The 20,830-nt window shown below is 41.6% G+C and overlaps 1 protein-coding gene across 10 annotated transcripts in view; it reads right to left on the minus strand.

Annotated features, from left to right (window-relative positions):
* Positions 1-638: 638 nt before the first annotated feature.
* Positions 639-20,830, minus strand: part of EP300 (E1A binding protein p300) — a 62,352-nt gene continuing 42,160 nt past the window's right edge. For 9 of the 10 annotated variants that reach the window (XM_039725601.1, XM_039725599.1, XM_039725602.1 and 6 more), the window contains 12 exons: positions 18,501-18,581; positions 16,319-16,375; positions 14,820-14,897; positions 13,529-13,596; positions 12,728-12,878; positions 12,041-12,187; positions 10,872-10,985; positions 9,065-9,230; positions 8,279-8,443; positions 6,136-6,297; positions 5,380-5,661; positions 1,816-4,038 (listed from right to left, as the gene is read on the minus strand). In XM_039725601.1, the coding sequence (XP_039581535.1) occupies positions 1,816-4,038; positions 5,380-5,661; positions 6,136-6,297; positions 8,279-8,443; positions 9,065-9,230; positions 10,872-10,985; positions 12,041-12,187; positions 12,728-12,878; positions 13,529-13,596; positions 14,820-14,897; positions 16,319-16,375; positions 18,501-18,581 (3,694 nt within the window). Of the gene's footprint in view, positions 4,039-5,379; positions 5,662-6,135; positions 6,298-8,278; positions 8,444-9,064; positions 9,231-10,871; positions 10,986-12,040; positions 12,188-12,727; positions 12,879-13,528; positions 13,597-14,819; positions 14,898-16,318; positions 16,376-18,500; positions 18,582-20,830 lie in introns of all 10 variants that reach the window. The other variant, XM_039725593.1, reaches the window with a different exon arrangement.

Genomic DNA, 20,830 nt, shown 5'->3' on the forward strand with positions numbered 1-20,830 from the left:
AACACGCGACATGACCAGATTAACTCTGTGTGAACGCAGCTGTGGGCAGCACACATCTGGGGTCACTGCTCCATGGTGACAGCACCTCTGTTTGGGAATGCCTCTGCGTCCAGCAGGTCACCAGATGTGACACAGGGTGACTGGCACCCACACACCATCCTGGTACAGCACCTGCCTGCAGGACATCCACACAAGCTTACCTCGTGCTCACGCTTCGGTGCCAAAAGGCGCACAATATACTCCAAGTGAAATAGGATCTTTTAATATCACATATCCAAACAAATAGTTCTCATTTCAAAATGCAAAATAGGTCCTTTGAAGATCAGCTGCTCCCAGGCTGTGTGAGCAGGGCAGGGCACAGCTGACTGGCACAACTGTTGAGGTCAGACCTCGTTTCTTTGGTAAGATATATGCCGGGAACAACGCGAATGTAGAGTTGTACCAAAAGAGTCCATTTAGAAGACTAATTATTACTCCACACCCCTTATTAGAGATTTGCATTTTAAAACAGTCATATACATTAAATAGCTCTCCAACGCCTAGATAGCAAACATTTGAAGTAGCACATACTCCGCTACCCCCACCATTTTAAGAACAAGCAACACATGTGGGAGAGAAGGGAAACATTAAAAACAGGCTGTCTGTCTCACACAGTTTATTTAACAATAGGTAATAAGAAATCAATTTTAACAGTCTATACAGTGATCGAAAGTTCTTATTTATAAGTAACCAACTTTAATTGCATGATATACAACATTTGAGGGTTTTTTGCTTTCTATTTTCAAGTTTTACAGAAAATGGAAGAGGGTGGGAAAGGGGCATGGGAGAGAGAAAGCAAGCATAAAGAAGAAACCCCAGGGACTTTTTCTCAGGTTGAAATAATCCCGTTGGAATTGTTTCTTACCCTCTTTTTTATGTTTTTTTTTTCCTTTGTTAGATGTAAAAATAACAAAAAAAATTCTTTCAAGAAAACAGAAACCACAATATATATACTACATCCATTTGGCAGCTGCCCCTGTGTATTTCCAAAAATGTTGTCTTCTCTCTACATGTACAAATTACTTTAATACTTGAAGTTTTTTTTAAGCTCAGACTCTTGTATAGAAAATTCTTGGAGGACAAAAGTAGACTTCAGGAGGGGACTGAGTTATTTAATATTTTTACATTTTTCAAAGAATTGACATATTTCCAACCAAAGAGGAAAAGATTGGTATTTATTTTTTATATATATATATATTTATATATGTAATGTAGTTTTAAAGCAACATTAACCCCTTTTGTCCTCCGGTTTTAGGAAAGGTTCTCCTGTGTTTTTCTGTTGTTCTGTTTTTGTGGTGGTTTTTTTCGCAGTGACATGAATCAAAACCAGAATAGGGAAAATGTTTACCATCTGCCTCAGTAAATAATAACTATCAATATTACATATTTTCATTAATTTAAAAAAAAAATAAAACCTATTGGAGGTACGAGCAGGGTATCCTTTGGTGAACAACCAAAAGACCACCGTACTCCCCCAACCTCCCCAACGCACACGAGGAAAAAAAAAAGCCAAGAAAAACGACTGGTTATGATTCCAGCCATAACAAAAATATATTCTTTGTACTCTACTGTCCCTCAGGTTCGTTGTCGGTTTGCTTTTAAAACCACAAACTACTGCTGCAGAGTTCAGATGTGTTCCAGGGAAAAATGTCGTTTTAGCTAAGAAAGATTCAAAAAAATTTGTCTTCAGTACAAAAAGTCTTGCGAAAATAAGTTTTTTTTATTTTCTTTGTTTTTTAATTTTTTTTTTTTTGCTCCCAAAATGCTACAACGTGTCTAGTGTATGTCTAGTGTACTCTGTGAAAGGTTTGAATTCAAGTCTGAGTTCTCGGAGCTGAGCCCCAGTTCCGTGGCGCTTGTACCATGGAGGCCTGCCATGCCGGCATTGCTAGCAAGCTGGGAAAGCATTGCACTCTGGTCCGGGCTGGCAAAGTGCCCTTGATCCATGGGGTTAGCCTGGGCAGCTACCAGTCCTGGATGTGGGGAGCTGGTCTGCGGGGAGACGTGGTGTGGAGAAGGCTGAGGCTGCATCCGAGGGGATGGGCTGGAATGAGGGGGCTGGGACTGGGGCCGCGGCGAGGGTACAGGCTGTGGAGAACGCACTTGATTGGTGAGCGATGAAGGGAGCTGCTGGCCCTGGAGGTGCGGGGACTGGGCCTGGTTGGGGAGCATGTGCTGTTGGGGGCTCATTGGATTGGGCTGAGCTGGGGATCCCATCTGCTGCTGAAGCAGCCTTTGCTGGAAAGCCTGTTGCAAACTGGCTCCTGTCTCTGCACTCATGGCCTGTGGAAGCTGGCTTATTTGTCCCATGTTTCCTTGCTGCATCTGCTGCATGTGATGCTGCATTCGCTGCTGCTGCTGCTGGGGATACCCGACACCCTGGGGCTGCTGAAACTGGTTGTGGTTGGCCATCCCTGGCCCCAGCGCCGGTCCCGCTCCCTGCTGCTGCTGCTGCTGGTGGCGCTGCTGCTCCATCATCTGGTGCCGTCTCATCAGGAGATCTCGGAACTGGGGAGCCATCCCCGAGTGATTCATATTCATCTGCTGCGCCTGAGGATTCATCCCAGCCATGGCCTGCTGCGGCTGCTGCTGCGGCTGCTGCTGGGGCATGCTGGGTCTCTGCACTCCTGCTTGCATGGGGTTCATGTTCTGCATGGCTGGGTTGGGGTGCACCCCTCCCTGCTGCCCTTGCATGGCCTGCTGCGGCTGGAGCCCCGGCTGCCCCTGTGGGATGCCAGGCTGCCCCGCCATGCCCTGCGGGTTCTGGGAGCCCGCGTACTTGGCCGCCCGCTGCTTGATGAAAGCAGCCAGCAGCTGAGGGTTGGAGTGAAGGATGTTAAGCACCTGCTGCTGCTGCATGGGTGAGCTGGGAGACCTGAGAGTCCTCAGTAGGTTTTGTAAGGCCGCCTGGGGCAGAGGTTGTTTGGGCTGAGCAGCGCCAGGTACCTGACCCATCCCTGGCTGAGGGGCCATATTCATCGGCTGACCTGGCTGAGCTACTGACATCATGGATGGCCTCTGCATTCCTGGCTGCAGCTGAGCTTGGGGTAAGGCCCCCTGCACCCACGGTGGCTGCTGCTGAATTCCTGCTGGCCCCATTCCTTGATCTATATGGCCACCGGGACCTCTGCCTATCTGTGGAGGGTTCATTCCCATTGGTGGCATTTGGGGCATCTGGTGCTGAATCGGCCTTTGGAAGATCTGAACCTGTGCCATCTGGCGCTGGGTCTCTGCTGCCCGCTGGATCTGCATGGCCATTTCCACTGCTGCCGGAGGAGGACCCTGAACTGGTGGCTGTGGTGGCTGAGGTGGAGTTGGAGGCGTCACCTGGCCGCCTGCCTTGCCCTGGGACACAGCGCTGGGGGGCTGAGTTCTTGGCATGGTGTAGGGTGGCATGCTGTTGGGAGGTGCAGGCTGAGGCTGTGACACGGGCTGGGGCGGAGGCTGGGGTTGCGGGGTTTGCGGTGTCGGGGGCTGCTGGCCCGTCGGAGTTGTCGGCGTGGCCGGCGTGGGCGAGGGCAATCCTTGCTGCTGGCCCGCCACGCCCGTGCGCTGCATGCTCGCCATCCTCCTTCGCAGCATCTGCGCCTGCTGCAGGCGGTGCTGCAGCTGCTGCTGACGGAGCTTGTGTTTGATGTTGAGGCAGAAGGGCACGGGGCACTTGTTCTCCTGGCAGTGCTTTGCGTGGTAGCAGCAGAGAGCAATGAGTTGCTTGCAGATGGGGCACCCTCCGTTGGTCTTGCGTTTGCAGCCTTTGGTGTGTTGGACGACCCGTTTCATCTTCTGACAGGACGGCAGCGAGCAGTTGGCATTGCGACACTGGCAGGCGTGGACCAGAGACTGGATACAGCGCTGGATGCTCAGGCGGCGGGAGTCGCCGGGGCTCTGCGTCGTGGCTGTCTGCTGGTTGTTGCTCTCGTCATCAAGACCGAGGCCTAATTTTTCCATCTTGTGGTCATGGTTTTTAGTGTTATAGCAGGTGATGCACAGGTCATAATCCTGAAAAGACAACAAAGGGTGAGTTATCAGTGTTCCTGAAACTCCATACAATAAATGAATAAATGATGTCCTGCCACCTCAACAAATTACTCGCAGTCTGTTCTAGGCAAATTGCTGCTCTAGGGAAAAATTCAATCTTTCATGTCATGTGGAGGTAGTAGAGAAGGAATAAATCCAAATTATAGCCAGGGAAAGTGTGTGGGTGTAAAGGTGTCTGAAAGCTACACAAATATATAAACCTTGAAAAACAAGTTGGCTCTGAGCTAGAAAGTCACACATTATTCAGCTGGGCCGAAAAATCTCATCAGGAAAGGAGAAGAAATAGGGAGGGGACAAATAGCTGCTCATCTGCTCCTACTTCAAAAGAAGAGAGCAGGAGTGGCAGAAGAGGTACCAGCTTTCAAAAAAAGAAATGAAAGCTGCATTTTCAGTTTGCAGATATGAGTTAAACAACAGAGTGCTGTAAGAACAGAATGCATTCTGTGAAAGCAACAGCACATGAGTTTGGGTTCAATCATAATATTTAAGAAAAAGACCTAAGTTCTTAGGATTGACTAAACCATAGGAAAATTAGAATTTACTTCCTGGTATATACCAAGAAGTTAAAAGCACACATGTGTGCATGTATACATACACACATATATATATCCAGAGGAAATAATATATCCAGAGGAAATGGAAGTATCAAATTGTAATTAGGATGGAATCTGAGTCAGTCATTTGCTTCCAGCAGGCTAGAAAACTAAGTTAGAAGCCAGATACAATGATAATCCAGCTTCCAGTGGGCATTGAACCAAACCCCTGGACTCGATCTTCAAACACACTGGTTTTGCAAACACTTCTGAAGACACAAATACTGTTTGCAGCATTCAACAGAGACACAACAGAGTAGAGGAGACACAGGAGTATTGGGATCTGACTTGCAGCACAGCAAAACCTCTGTGCCAGTAAACCAACAGAGAGCTCTCTTTACAGAAGCACTGCTGCCCCACACTTCTGACTCTGGAAGGAAAATGTATGCATTGCTCTTCAGAAAAATCAGCTGATCCTACCATTCCAGCTCAAGCCATGGCTACAGTTCCCAATTTCTTAGGCAGCAGCACCTTAAGTAAACTACAGAAAACACTCTCTTCCAGCTCTCCACAAGGCAGAAATCACACCAAGTAGCACATCAGCAGAACCACTTGTTATAGCAAATGTTTTCCCTCCTTTCTGAACTGCCAGCAGATGAGCTGCACAGATATTTTTCCATCAGTTAATAATGAGAAATCAGTTGAGGTAAAGAGCTCTCTGGGCACAGAGATGCAGGAGCAGAAGCAGGGAGAACTTCACCAAACATACCTCACAGACAGTGCAATGCCATCTGGTCTCCACGTGATGCTTGCACTCATTGCAGGTGTAAACAAAGCGGTCTTGGCTCTGGGTATGCAGTTCCACCAGCATGCACATGGTTGACCACTGAGCCCTTCGTAGTGAGGAGAACTCCAGGTGCTTGTCTCTAGCAAGGGTTAGGAAAGCATCACGCCCATCCATCAGGTCACAGGGAATGAGCGGGTCAGGCTCAATGATGGGGGGCAGGGAGTTGGCTGCAGGGCCAGCAATGAGACGGATGACAAAGAAGACCTGAAAAATAAAAAGGCTTAATATGTTAGCACTTATCAAGAAGTTTTGGTCACCAAACCTCATTACAGAGTGTACGGTTCCAGGATCAGCTAACATCTGAATGACCTGCTGACAGGTGAGGTGCTTGTGAGGCCTGGGAAAACTCAGACCTCTGGGTGACCTGCAGGTTCACTTTCCTCTGAAGAAATAGGAAAGGGGCACTGCACTGAACAGTAACAGAACTGCTGTGGCAATCCAGACTGTTAGGAAGTTCTGCACAGGCACTGTGCTGCATTTATTCCCACTGCTGCATTTATTCCCACTGCCCTTGCAGCAAAGAGCACCCAGACTTACTGGTACTGGTCTGTCTGGGTGAGGCAGCCAATTCTCCAGCCAAACCTGTATAATTTACAGGGCATGACTCTGTTTTAAGTAGCAAAGCTTTGTACACCTCCTTACTGAAGTAAAAAAATTCCTCATTCAATCAACTCTTACCTCCTTGTGCTTTTCCATAGTGGCATACAGCTTTTGGGAGAGATCATTGGACACATTGGGCATGCCAGGCTTCTTCTTATTGCCACGACTCAAGCTGCTCTTGTTTTTACTTGTCTTCTTATTGTTCTTCTTTTTGGCATTTTTGCTGTCTCCCTTGCTCACCTACCAATTTTAAAGACATTTTATGTCAGATAGCTAAGCAACACCACATCACAATTTTATTATTTTTACATATTCTATAACTGCAGGACAAAACACACTTCACAATCATTTACTCTGTAGACACATACTAGGGTTCCCAGAAACATTAAGTTAACTCCATTAGAATTACTCCAAAAGATATCAAGATCAGCAATACATACCCCCAAAAATATTAAAAGCACAGATGCCCAGGATTTACAAGCAAAACATTATATAATGAAACTTTTTGTCCATTATAGCTACACACTCCTGGACAATCACCAAGGGGTTCAGTAGATGAATTCTCAATGCAATTCAAAAGTAAAAACTGCAAACTGCAATTGATATTGTACTAAACAAAGGTAAGAAAGACTTAAACCACTTAGATTTAGTTTGCTACAGCTCTGACAGATTTACAGACTGCATCAAACTGATTTTGGTATGAAGCTGTTATTCTGAGTCCAAAATGCATTAGTAGTGCAACTTCTAGCATGCATCTGTCATACTCTGCAACACTTAAACAAAACAGGTCAGCTTAATTTCAACTATATTCTGTTAGCAGTGAACAGTTTATTGCTCACTGGGGTGATTAGAGAGCCCCTCAAAACCCCACAGCATAAGATGATCAAGGATCAAAGTAATTGTTAGCCAAACAAGCATTTTTCCTAAGCTTAAAATAACTTTGTCAGAATGGAAATTTCCAGTGAAGATGGATGACTATGACATCACTTTACAGTACAGTTTATTATTGCCCCATCTTCAAATATGAAATATAGGATCAATAAAGAGTTCAAAATATTTGTAACAATAATAAGTTAAATAGTAACATACTGCAAGCTGGCCCTGCGTCAGGAGTTTGGGGCCAAACTGCTGTGAAGACTCAACTAAATATTGAACAATCTCACACAGAGAGCTAAATCATTCTTCACAAGTGGTTTCTGGGTAAATTAGAAGATGAGGACCTTGTGGAAAGCAAACAATACCTTCCTACGAAAGATGCTACTTAATGCAAATTTGATATCCTGCACTTTGTTCAATCAAAGTCCTTGAAAGAAGGTATTGCAAAGAGCAGCACAGCAGAATCACAGTTTTTGATTGTAACATTAAACCTAACTTTTTTTGATCCAAAGATCTTCCAGCAAAAAAATTCTAATTCCCCCCCCCCTACAATGTAGTACCTGATAAGGTGATGAAGCAGCAGTGTTTAAAGAGTTAACTAACAAGTACTACTGCATGAGCAAAACTACTAACCCTGTCCTAGATTCACCACTTCTTCCATAAAAGTTCAGAGCATCCAAGGACAGGCAGATGCATAAATTCTGCATCTGTTCACTTTCAAACTTATTATTGAATTAAGAGGCACCTCTTTTATTTTTGAGGGTTTTTTTGTTGAACTTGATTCTCAAAAAAAATTGCACAAGACACCAGCAAGAAATTTCTCTAGTTTAAAGTAGCCCAACAACAGTTCTGCAGTAATTTGTGCTTCAGATCATCGATGCCTTAAAGCTACTAAACAAACCTATTGAGAGTCAAGTACTAACTCACAGCATTCTATTACTTTCTGCTAAGATTGGTGTTATATCATCTAAGTTAGAAAGAAAAGAGTGAGCCACTATTTGAAAGCTAATGCTTAAGGAAAAAATTTCCAAATCAGACTGAGGTGGCAACATGATCATTGATAACAACTGGATTTCAGCAACAAAATATTCAACTAGCAGCTGTTTCAACAAAATTGCCTTTGGTAATTAGATAGTTCATAGCCATATGAACACCTGCTGTTCATCCAGATGTACCCTAGTGGTATTTTACTAGCTCTAATTTATAAACTGTAAAATGGAAATGTATTTTAGAGTGAAAAGTGAAACCCCCAGTTAACCAAAGTGTCTTGCACCTCTTTTTTAATAATTAGCCTTATCGAATCAGAACTTTTACATTAGATCATGAAAAGCAGAAGCATCCTTACATCTGTGCTTTCATTACTAGTGTTTTCTTCTCTCTTCCGTTCTTCCTCCTCTTGCTCTAGCTCCTTAATGCTCTCCTCCAGAACATTAGGCCAGAAGTCCCCTTCAAAGTAAGGGAGCTCCTTTGCACTTGTCAGACGGTCTTCTGTTGCCTGCTTAAATATATCCTAAAAGAGAGCAAGCACACTTTTGGTTATCACTATTACAAGTCACATAAGGGAAGGCAACATTCTCAATGAGTGACAAGAAAATGCATCAGCAGACTAAACAAATGAAAGCTTAATATTATAATTCATTTTAAGAGAACACATTCGAAGTGCAAATTTAACAATGTATCCATTACAGTTTGTCAAATACAATTCAAACCTTCCCACTCAGAAGAAAGAAATCATTACTGTGTGCTAGACTTCAATATGTATTCTTACCAACTGGGACAATGCAATCACCATAATCTCAACATTCATTTAAATCCTTATAATTCCAAAGATTTTACATACTTCTAACTGCATTAGCATCCTAACCCTGCAATTTGATCTAACACAAGACACTTTAAGACTCTATATATGTTCTTTTGCTCTTTTACAGTATTCCTCAAGAATTTAGCTTGTTCTAAGGAACCATTTCAGAAGCTACATGTTTTGAAGAGAGTATGTTTTAACTCTACACTTTTGGTGCTCAATTCACTTAAAATTAATGCAGTAAACACAAAGAATCAGGCACAATGCATAAGGCACAGAAGAAATCAAGGCAAGATTGACCAATCTCCCCCAAGCACACACTTAACACACCTTGTAATCATGGACGATGCGCTCTGACACAGACTTGTCCAGCATCTTTTTGTACCACTCTTGCAGTCGCTTGGGTTTGGGTATCTTTTGGTCAGGAGGATGGCAGTGGAAGATGTAGTCATCTCCTTCGCTGGGCGGGCACGCCCAGATGTGTCCAGTAGTATACCTGCCGTGGTCAGACAAAACCGGCTCGTGCGGGCGCTGACAATGACTCGCGCGCGCTCTCCCCTCCGGCACCAGGTGGCACCACCACCGAGGCTGGCAGCTCTTCCCGACCTAACATTTCCATCTTTTCACTAAGTTTCTAAAATCCAGAGCTATATATGGAGCACTTATACGTAAAGGGTGCACATTTTACAGCCTATATAAAAAACAAAGCCTGACACAAACCTGCAACTACTATCTTCCAATTAATGAATGGGAGAAAGATTGAGTCTAGGTATTTCAACAGTGAAATCTTGAGACAGAGCAGTAATACTTTATCTAAAAACATTTTAAAAACAGATTTACTTAAAGACAACATTCACTTTTCTAATGTAAATCCACTGGTTTTTGAGAATCAGTTTAAAAAAGTTTTAGAATTATATCTGGGAATAAACAGGCACTGCCAACCTGTGGTATTGGGTACATAATCTAGAGTGCTATTAAAATAGGTGACAGCCAATTAGTAGCAGCTGCAGCACATTTAACCTAAGATCACTTCTTTATCCTCATTTCTTCTCTATTAGTGTTTGAAGTGAAGTCTAGTAGGAGGAATAATCAGTTGGAGAAAAATAACCATCCTTGCCCTGTTGAGAAACAGCTCTGCAGAACCCTCCCCAAACCCTGGGAGCTGCAGTCAGTTGTCATTCCTTCTGCCTGAGACTGGAGAGATGATACTGCAAGACCAAGACTGTTCTCCCAAAATGAGAGCGTGATGTTACCCATTAGCACAGAAAATAGCATTAAGTAAAGCTGAGGCTTCAGCTCTATGCAGCAAATGTACAGGTTCACAGATTAGAAAATAGACAATAAAAAAAAGCAGAAAGAAGTCTAATCTATGCTTTTGAAGTAATAAAGAACACACCACCTCACTGAGGTACATGCATGAAGACAGTACTGCTTAGCTCCATTTCAACTCCCCTAACTTTTCTCATCAACTGCTTTAAACATAGTCCCTAACAATTTCTCCACAAATAACTTCATTAACCTGCACTAGGTACCTTGACAATAGAGTGATGTTTATTTACTTCACTGGCCTTTATACTTCAGTAATCATGGTAATTTAATTTCCACCTTTCTTGTTACTGCAGTTGCTCTGTGTTCTTCTGTGCTGTCCAAGTATATTTTTTTCTTGCTTTCCTAACTCTTCAGTTTCTCACATTTTCAACTACTCAAGATTTTTTAGTGGCCTTATACAACTGTTACAGAATTAACCAGTACAGACAAAACACACAACTTTTTCCTTATAAACAAGGGTAAGACCTTACTTGCTTAGCCCAAAGGAATGACCTAATTAAAGCCGTGGCATTACAAAATGACAACATTTTATGGACTGGAGAAGGGGCTCCCTGTTTCTACTTAGACTTAAGAAAGTTTCACATAAATTTGGAAACACAAAAATAGCTGAAGCAGAGGCCTCCTCTGAAAAGCCTGCAATCCCTTCTTCTCTTCTCCTTTTTAACTGTAGAAAGTTGTTGTCAAGTCGTTCTATCACAAGTTGACACTTAGGCACCATATTCTTTACTACAGGATGAGTAATTTAATTTGCAGCAAGAACTACTCAGCACAAATGCTGTACAGAAAAAAAATGTTATAAAATACTTACCCTAGTTTCTTAACATATTCTAGATATCCAATTAGAATTTCATGGTAGACAGCAGTCCTCAAGCATTTAGGGCGGAAGAAATGAACACTGTCAAGGTAAGATATATACACTCGCCTAAAAAAAAAACCAACCAAAAAAAAGCATGAGAAAGAGGAGAGATTTTGAAGTAATTCTACAAGTTTATTAATGCTATTTTATACATCTGAAGCATCCATTACAACAGCAATCTGCAAAGCCTCTGATCCTAATTTACCTCCAGAAACCTGGCCTTCTTTTGATATCCTAGCTTCATCTCCCTAAAACTATTCAACCCCTTCCTTGAAAACACAGAACCGTGATCCTTAAGGCAACACTGTCTTCCAGCCAGCATCCCCAGTAAGAAACAACTCTAACATTACAGGAGCTACTTTGTTTCTACAACCTAACAGCACTAAGGGTCTCACGTAAGCAACAGAGAAGCTCTATACAGAACTACAGGAGGTTCATCCAAAGAAGAGAGTACCAAACCTCAGATTCCCTGGTTCATCCCTGAAGTTTCCTTCCCCAGGTGTGTCAATCAACTCTCCTTTCCCCCACCTTGACTCCTGCTGGGCACAGTCTATCAACCCAGAAATTCCAGGGGAGCATGGAGTGATGGGCAGGTTCAAAGGATGCTCTCCACCCCCTGGGGGGCCCTTGGCCCACCCAGGTGTCCCTCTCACCTGAGACCCCCTCCCCCTGTGCCTGGTTGGTGCTCCCTGTGTTCCCTCCCCTGCCCCTCTGCCCAGGTAAAAGGGGAGCACACCATGGGCCCAGGGTTCTTGTGGAGCTGCTCCTGGATTCAGAGGCCATGCGGCCCAGAATAAAAACTCTGGATTAAACTCTCCATGAGGACCCACTCCTTCCTTCACCATCGCCTTAAAAGGTTTCTCCAGCTCAGGGAGGCCTGAGGAGTGACCCTCTTCTCCCAGCAAGCTCCAGCCATAAGCACTGGAGCTCGGGACATGCCTGGACTTGTCCCCACGTGCTCAGCAGCGACTCCCAGCGAGCCGGAGCTCTCTGGGGTGCAAAACCCCACAGGTGCTGTGTTTGGCTCAGCAGCTGGGACCAGGCAAGCCAGGGCAGTCCCGTTCAGTAATACTGGTAAAATCCAATATCAAGGTAAAACAGACTTTCGTGGGGTTCCTCACCTTTGATTAGGTGGAGGGCAGTCTGAGCCATACTCCTGCACGTGCATCCCAAAGAAGCACAAGTCCACACCATCAATCTCCTCAAAGGCAAAAAGCGCTTTTGTTCGGTACGGGAAAGACTCTGCCATCTCTCCACTGTCTACGAACCTGCAGACCAGAGGGTGAAGTGGAATACCAAATATATTCACATATCAGAGACTGCATGTTACTAGGTGAAAGCAACAAAGATGAGGGCTACTCTAGGTGTAATTTTAGTGCCATTTGAAAGTTAAATGTTTACAGACTACTCAAATAGGAGGCACCCACTTTTTACTGTGAAAAAGACAAAAAATTATTATGCTGCTGGAACACCTGTTTGTCACTACTTGGCTGGTGATGAGGTTTTGAACACAAAAGTTTTTTGACTGCATATTTGAAAAAAGTTCTCCATTAAAAGGATTGTCAAGTATTGAAACAGGCTACCCAGGGAAGTGTTTGAGTCACCATCCCTGGAGATATTTAGAAGATGTGTAGATGTAGCACTTGGAGACATGATTTAGCCGTGGCCTTGGCACTGCTAGGGTAACAGTTAGACTCAAGCTTAGAACTATTTTCCAACCCAAATTATTTTACTTAATCAAGTGTATCATGTAAGTGCAAACAGCTCCCACTTCCACAAAAAGAAAGCAAAATTAGAAACGAGCATACCTTGCTTTCATTCCTGGTTTTACTTCGACAGTTTTGTCAGATGCGTGCACCACCCTAACTGTGACCTCTCCTGCCTCAGGGTGATTCTGTCGTCTTAGGAAATCATTGACTCTGTTCTCCAGGAAGGTACCAAGTCTTGTAGCTGGTAATCCTGCAGGAGGAAAATAGAGCTATAAACATATACAAAACTGAACTGTTCATATGTGATTTCTCACTCAGATGTTAGATGAAAAATTACTTTTAACACATGCACTATGCTAACATAAATTAAAGCTTTATCTTTAAACCCTACCACTTCTAGATGGGGTGAGCTGCTTTTCCCCTGCAGGCACATTTATGCTTATACATTTTTTAATTGAATAATGAATCTGTATTTCAACCCAATTTCTATCTTGTCAATCACAATTAAGGTTTCTCCTGAACAGATGTTATTAATTACTTAAACTGGATTACAAAACACTGCTTTCAGACACATCTTCACAAGCAGACATTGCATTTGAAACTATATTCTGTCTATAAAGCCATACTAGCCAAGTTAGTATCTCCACTTACCAAAATAATATTTTTCAATAATGGAAGTACTCTAAAACAGTTTGTTAGCCCTCTAAAACATAATGTTAACTAACACTACCAGCTGTGAGAACAAACACTCTGAACACTACAGAATTGATGGTCAAAATTGACTGAAAGTATCCTCCTTGAGCTCTTAAAAAACTTAAATAAAACACAAGCACAAAAGCCACCTCTTCCCCATCCTTAACATATTATTTAAATTTTTTGGTGCAAGTGTCAGAATCTTACTTTTAGCAGAGAATTTGTTCTCTTTCCTGGTTCGTCCTGTTTTCTTTAGGCAGCCGTCACAGACGAAGCTGAACCAAAAACAAAAGACAAAGTGAAGTCAGACCACCAAGTTCTCTAGCATCCTACTATTAGAAGCAAAATCTTTCACCAGGTCTTATCTGATCTGGAAAAGACCTTAACTGAAATTTGAAATAAAAGCACAAAGAACAGCCAGCTGTTTCAGAGCTGCAGAGGAGGATCTAAGCTCCAGGTGCTTTACGCCCTATCAGTTGCTCACATCACCACTGGGAAGCCCAGGGAAGTCTCCACTGGCAGGTCTGACAATATCAGCTCAAAGTATTCTTGGTGCAAATAGGCTCAAACTGCTGTCTCTGATGATAAGACACCACAACACCAAGCATAAGGCTGATTTTTTTTTTTCTAAATGCCCAAATACACTGTAGACTGAAATGATTCTGTGATTCTTCTTCACTTAAAGAACATCCACCCTCTTCTGCAGCAATGAGGATGGGACAACAGAATGCTAAACTGACACTCTTTGGACAAGAAATGGGACATTTAAGCTGTTATGAAACTTAATCAACATATAATTAATCATTAATTTTCTAAGTTTTTAAATCAATCAGAAGAAAACACATGTTGATCAAGAACCATGGAGCATCTAAAGATAACTGTATTTTTTAAATTTAAATTTAATCTGATCACTGAGGTCAAAAAAGCTGATTCACCTGCTAAATCCTTGTTACAAAATTTTTTGAAGATGATGAAGCAGTATGATTTGTACAGAAATCAGATCAGTCTGAAACTGTTACCAGAACTAAAAAGATCTTTTCATCAAGAGCTAGCATCTCTAAACATAAAAGGCTGAAATGCTCTTTTCCACACAAAGAAACATTGGAAACATTAAAGATTAGAAAACTTGACACACAACACTCTAAGATATACTGTCTAAATTTGATATTACCCTATAGATTGTATAAAATTTTCAGGGAATTTAACTTCTTCCATTAAACAGTCTTTTAAATATAACCAATATAAGGAAGTTTATGTATGAGCTCTACCAAATAGTGAACATGCTATCTACTTAACAAGGAGAAATTCCTCACCCAGAAGGCCAGATGATCTCATTATGAAGAACACAGATCTGGTGCATTTTTCTTCAAAAAAAATTTCAGGGAATGTAACTTCTTCCATTAAACAGTCTTTTAAATATAACCAATATAAGGAAGTTTATGTATGAGCTCTACCAAATAGTGAACATGCTATCTACTTAATAAGGAGAATTCCTCACCCAGAAGGCCAGATGATCTCATTATGAAGAACACAGATCTGGTGCATTTTTCTTCCACACTCTATACATTCAACAAATCTGTACAAGGCAAAAAAGGCAAAGGGAAGCACAGGTTAGTAGTACCATTGCTTGCTTGTGCATTTTGTAGTATTTCATTAGAGCACTTCTAGCATTTAGGTTTTGGAGTCTATTTAACACAGAGGGAACATCTATGCTGAGAACAGCCTTAAGAACAAATTAAGAACCTGCCAGCTCAAGTCAGGCAGACTATGCAGTGACACTTTGTTACCATTTGCTTGTCTTACCACCATCCACTCATTTTTTTCCAAGTGAAGCCCTTTTAAGGATAAAATCTGTAAGCTTGTTGCTATAAAGAGTAGAGGAAAAATGGATTCACACATGTCAGAAAGGAAGAACCAGGTGAAATACTTGGCTGTTAATCTGCCCTACTATGCTTGATCCCTGGGGTATATTGCAAATACACTCCAGAAAGGTGGAAAGGAAGAACCAGAAGCAAATATTGAAGTCGCCTTTAGAAAATTAGGAGAGATTTAAGGACAACTGAGATACATCACATGGTTTAGTTCTCAGATGTTGGTTAATATAATAAACCAGAATACCAAAGGCTGCTTCAGGTATTGACTCCTTTTGAACATGCCTGTCTAAAAGTTTGAGACTTTGAATGAATAGTTGTAGTCTATGTAGAGCATGTGGTATCACACTGTAAGTTAGCCTTATATACTATCTACACTTTAACAAAGGGAAAGAAAAGTTATGAATCAAGCTACTATTCTCTCCTTCCCACAGCCCTTGTAAAACACAAGAACTGGTTGACCCTTGTGCCTTTAGAAGGAGGGTGTGGGAACAATAAATATCCTTTTTCCTCATTCATTTGAGAACTGAGATAAAGTCTGCAAAATAGCAGCATAGGTGCATGATGCAGGACCCTGTAAAGCAGCTTCAAAAAAACTGCTCAGGAATATCAAGAAAAGCAGCTGAGTCACCATCATCTCAATGTTACTGATTGACTGCAGTTCTGCTTTCAGAGCAGTACAGAATAACTGGCTGATTCAAAATAGAGCAACTTTTCCTTCTACCACAGCTGCCTGTAAAATGCAGCAACTAGAAACAGCAACAGCACTAAGAGCTACTGCCAAATGACTCAAATCAGTTCTGAGACTTGACCATTCACCACAACAAAGTTTCAAAACAAAGCTATCTGCATTCATCCTTCAGCTGAATCTACATGCAAGACAACAAAATGGAGTCATTTCAGCCCATACATCCAGAGTCAGTGTTTCTCAAGCACAGCCACAGTGGTTTGTGTTCTCAGCACTGAATGCCAGATCTGCTGATTACTGAGCAGCCCATACCAACTAACAGAGCTACATGAAATTGAAAGCATTCAGAGACAAAGCTGATGGTGAATTAATAACATGTATCTTACAAAGTATTTATAATAAAATGAGGATCATTCAAAGAGTGACAGCAATACTTACAGCTCAGGATCCAGTGTATCATTTTTCCTTTTTGAAAACTGTTCTTTGTTTATTGTGCTATGGAGAAACAGGCAATAAAACTCAGTTTTAACACAAGACAACAAACATTCATGCAATACCACACCTATCCACAAACCAAGACAAAACTTACAAGCACAGGTTTTATACACTCACTGGCACTACAAGGAAAGTAATTATATTTTACACAGTGACAGACAACTGAAGTGTATGCCACTCCACTTTGTCTGTGGAAAAATTTTTCTCTTGTAGAGAGCAAAATTGTTCCCTTATTCAGTTTTACTACAGGATGAATATTAAAGCTTGCTGACAAGTCAAGTTTTGGATAGGTCTGATCAGTATTTAATGGTGAAAAGACTACTTGATATGCCACTCGAATTCTGTAGGCAGAATTCCAATTATCTTTGATTACTGAGAAAGGTAGGTTATCTTCTTTCAGATTCCCCTAGCCCTCCTCCTACATCAACTTCAAAGGATAAATTTCAGCTTCCAAACCCCGCAACCCCAGCCCAGCCACTACTATACATTATTTCCACCTTCTCTACATCAGTTTCAAGGCCTAAAATTTCAACTTTTTGACAGAATTTTTAAACAACCTGATTCAGAACATACAATACTCAAATCAGTGAGAATTTACTCCAAAGAATGTTCTGCATAATATGAAAAGATCAATATGTCCCTCCCTGAGAAGCAAGGACAGACCCACTCCAACTTGCATGAGATTAATTAACCTTCCTATCTCCTCTTATTTCAGTATTTATTCTGAATCATGCCACCTGCAGAATACTTGAAGCTCCTTATAAAATAAATGATGAAGTTAAATATCTCAATTACCTCAAATTATTCTTATAATATGGTGCATGAAACTTAAATAGGACCCACCATGTATATTCCTATTATGTATGTACTCTATGACTCTATATTGAATAAATTTTGGATCTTTGCTTCTACTAGAATAGCAATCCATCAATCCACAGGGACATGAAATGGCCCATTGTACTGACCAGCACACAACATTATTTCTTCTTTTTTCCTTCCAGAAAGGTAGGTCACAGAATCCTAGGATGGTTTGGGCTGGCAGGGACCTTAAGAGATCATCACCCCCTGCCACTGTCAGGAACACCATCCACTAGACCAAGTAGTTCAAAGTTCCATCCAACTGTCCTTTAACACTTCCAGTGATGGGGCATCCAGAACTTCTTTGTGCCATCTGTTCCAGTACCTCACCACCTTCATAGTGAAGAACTTCCTTGTATCTAAGCTCAATCTCCCCTCTTTCAGTACATCATCCCAAGCCCAAACAAATATTTCCAGTACTGTTCTGTATGCATCAATTAGTGCATCCAGGATTTGGTTCCAAATGAAAGTTAACTCAGTTTGTCCAATTACCAACTTGAACAACTCTCCCTCTGGCTTTAGACTTTTTCTGAATTCCTCATGTTGTTCTACCTGCAGGGTTGTGCACTGCCTTCCTCCAAAGGGATTTCTTGAATAGCTCAAAGAGTAACTGCTTGGCTCTCATTTGTCCCTCAAGGACTTCCTTATCCTCAAAAAAATCTGTTTCAAGATCTTTTTGAGGGGGGGTATGAGGAGGATACAGCAAAATGAGAGACTGTGACAACAGTTTGCCACTAACATGGTAAAATCTAAGCACAGCCTTTTATTGTGTCCTCAACTACTGCACAGCATTTCTCATAGGCAGATGGCATTCCTGTAGTGAAATATTTGTATGGCAAAAGGAGGTTGCCTGTTTCTGGTTTGGATGAAAAACAACCTGATGTTGAATACAAGTTTAATGGCATAGCTAGGGTATAAAGAAAATGGTACATTTGATATTTCAAGCTATGTCTGTCACATGCTTGCCTGCAGGCATGGTTATTTTTCTGCAGTAGAATACTTCCACTTTTTTTTCAGGGAAAAAGCCATTTTCTTCTTTCCTTTCTATTGGTACAGTTGCAATTTTAAGCACTAAGTGCTTATTTTTCACTAGTTCAGTCAGTCCAGGTTTAAAAGACAAGCACAAGTCCAGGCTTTTATGAAGGATCTATAATCCACCTTCTACTAAGCCTAAAAACCTAGAGCTGAACCCCTCTTGCCCACAGAAGGCACTGTAGGCCATGATGCAGCTCACAAAGCACAGCCCAAGCAAACACAAATAACTCACGTTTGAGGTTGTGATGGGTCATCTCCCAGAGAAACGCTCTCCCCTTGGATTTCGTTGAAGCACTTCTCACAGAAATGATACCTGTCAGCAAGAAGGCCATATTTGGGTGAACTGCTCCGTCCACACAACACAGCCCAAGTCAAGCAACGGAGCCACCAATCACAGCAGGCCAAGGAAGGGACAGGAGCAGAGAGCAGGTCATCAACGGCGACAAGGATATTCAATGATGCAGATTTATGGGCCCCACATTGTGTTTGGTTGGTTTGGTTTTTTGGTTTGGATTTTTTTTTTGCGCAATCAAAGCCAAGTGCAGACAATGACAAGCATGAAGGAGAAATTAAAAAAATAACACACACACAAACAAAGAAATGGGGGTTTGCAGGACAAAAACAAAAACATAGAAGCAAGACAAGACAACACAAAGCAGAAAGCCAAGGCAAAGCACAGATTAGCATTAAATCTCTCAAATGGGTTCACAAGCAGCAAACGATAAAAACAAATTAGAGTATTTCATTTTAGCATACCCATACCCTCTTCATTTTAATAATCCATGCCACGTACAGCAAAGAATTAAAATGAGACAGGGGAAAGAGCAGAAGGAAGGAGGAACTGCTACTCTGACTTGTACATCAGCACAGCAGTTCTGTTGGGAGGAGGATCTGCAGGAGATCAATGGAAGAGAGGTAGTCTTCCATCTTAAATGTGTAAATGCTAAAAGATCACAAAATTCTCTCCCAGTTGAAAGGAAAAGCTAAATACCAGAAACTTCAGGAACAATAAAATCTGTCCTTAAAATTCTTACAGGCTAATAGAACTGTCAAAATCCATGTTAACTAACATTAACTAGACACATAATGCTCTACATGGATATGACTCTGCCATAGCCCAGTCTGCACACAGAACAGTCCAGCCATCACTACAGTAAGCATTACAGAGAAAGATTTCATTTGTCCTTCAATTAAATAGAGATTAATTCAAGATTCTACCCTAGCCTTCAAAAATGTTCTAAAGCTGTGGCTTCTCCATTATAAGACATGCTAATTGAGTGCAAAAGAAAACTAAAAATAGAAATAAAAAAACTTGAACAAGTTCATTATAAAGCCACACTAATCTATGTTATTAGCAACTGTTAGGCTAAAAAGACAAGTCTCAACCTCCTTTCCCAGTTTTCATCTGAGATAATGCAGAGAACAGTACTTCTGGAATTATACATTTCAATCTATAGATATATGCATCTGTATACATGATGTAATCTCCAAGTCACACATAGGCACCTGTTACAAACATGCCCTTCTAACATTTGCAAACACGTCAAATGTCAGATTCCTGAGCAACACTCTTTTGGTTCATCTAGTATTTGCCTATGGACAAGCAGAAGATACTGACATGACAAGCTCTACTCTACATGCAAGTCTACAACTGCAGTAGCTATTGTGGGGTATTACAGGACTGAAGAAGCAGGTGAAGCTTAAAAACCACAATTTGCTGCTATAAACCTTTATGAAGTTTTAAAAGGTTAAGATGTAACTTGTATAATCTTTGATTGCTTTCATCTGACCAGGTGCTTAAAGAAACTAAAATTCTTGGAAAATTTTGGCTTTCAGGTAAAATCCTTCATGTTTTTGTCGTTCTGGTTTGTTTTGGGGCTGGTTTTTTTGTTTGTTTGAGGTTTTGGAATGAATGGAGAGCAGGAACTAAATAAATTGATGGATCTTGGAGTTATGCAATTCTCTGCTCTAATAGGTTAATTCTGATGACAGGCAAGGGAATTGGGAATGTTAAAACCTGTGTTTGCCTGTTTCTTCCTGCCTCACTTCCCCAGAGATGACCTTCAGAGATGACTAGCAAGAAACCTCCTTTCAGAAGTCAAGTAAGTTTAAATCCTTTAATAAACCCCAAGTAAAAAAGGATACTCAAAAGAGCTGCAGAAGGGCCAGCATTTTACAGAGCTGATAGCTACTGCCAAGACAATTCCCTTTAAGAAACTTTGTGAGAAAAAGCAAGCATCAATCTGCTGAAGATCTGAACACACAGATCTTCCAGTTAAGATGTGCAATACAGAAGTAAGTTTGCTCTTTGGCATTAAAATCACAAGATAAACCAAAGACCAAATGCTCATAATACATATTGCCAAAACCAATATGTATTATGAGCATTAATACACCTTCTGCATAGTCTACTCAGTGTTCTGCATGAAAAATACTGCTGCACAGTAGGAAGTAAAAGCAAGACTTGTACATATGATTTGTAGGTAATTGAAGATTTAATTAAATGCAGGATCAAAATGTAGTAAGACATCACATTTCTGCAAACAAAGGAGGGAAGAGCAA

This window comes from Passer montanus, unplaced genomic scaffold (genome assembly GCF_014805655.1).
Source record: "Passer montanus isolate IOZ18808 unplaced genomic scaffold, ASM1480565v1 scaffold55, whole genome shotgun sequence".
Classification (NCBI taxonomy): Eukaryota; Metazoa; Chordata; class Aves; order Passeriformes; family Passeridae; genus Passer; species Passer montanus.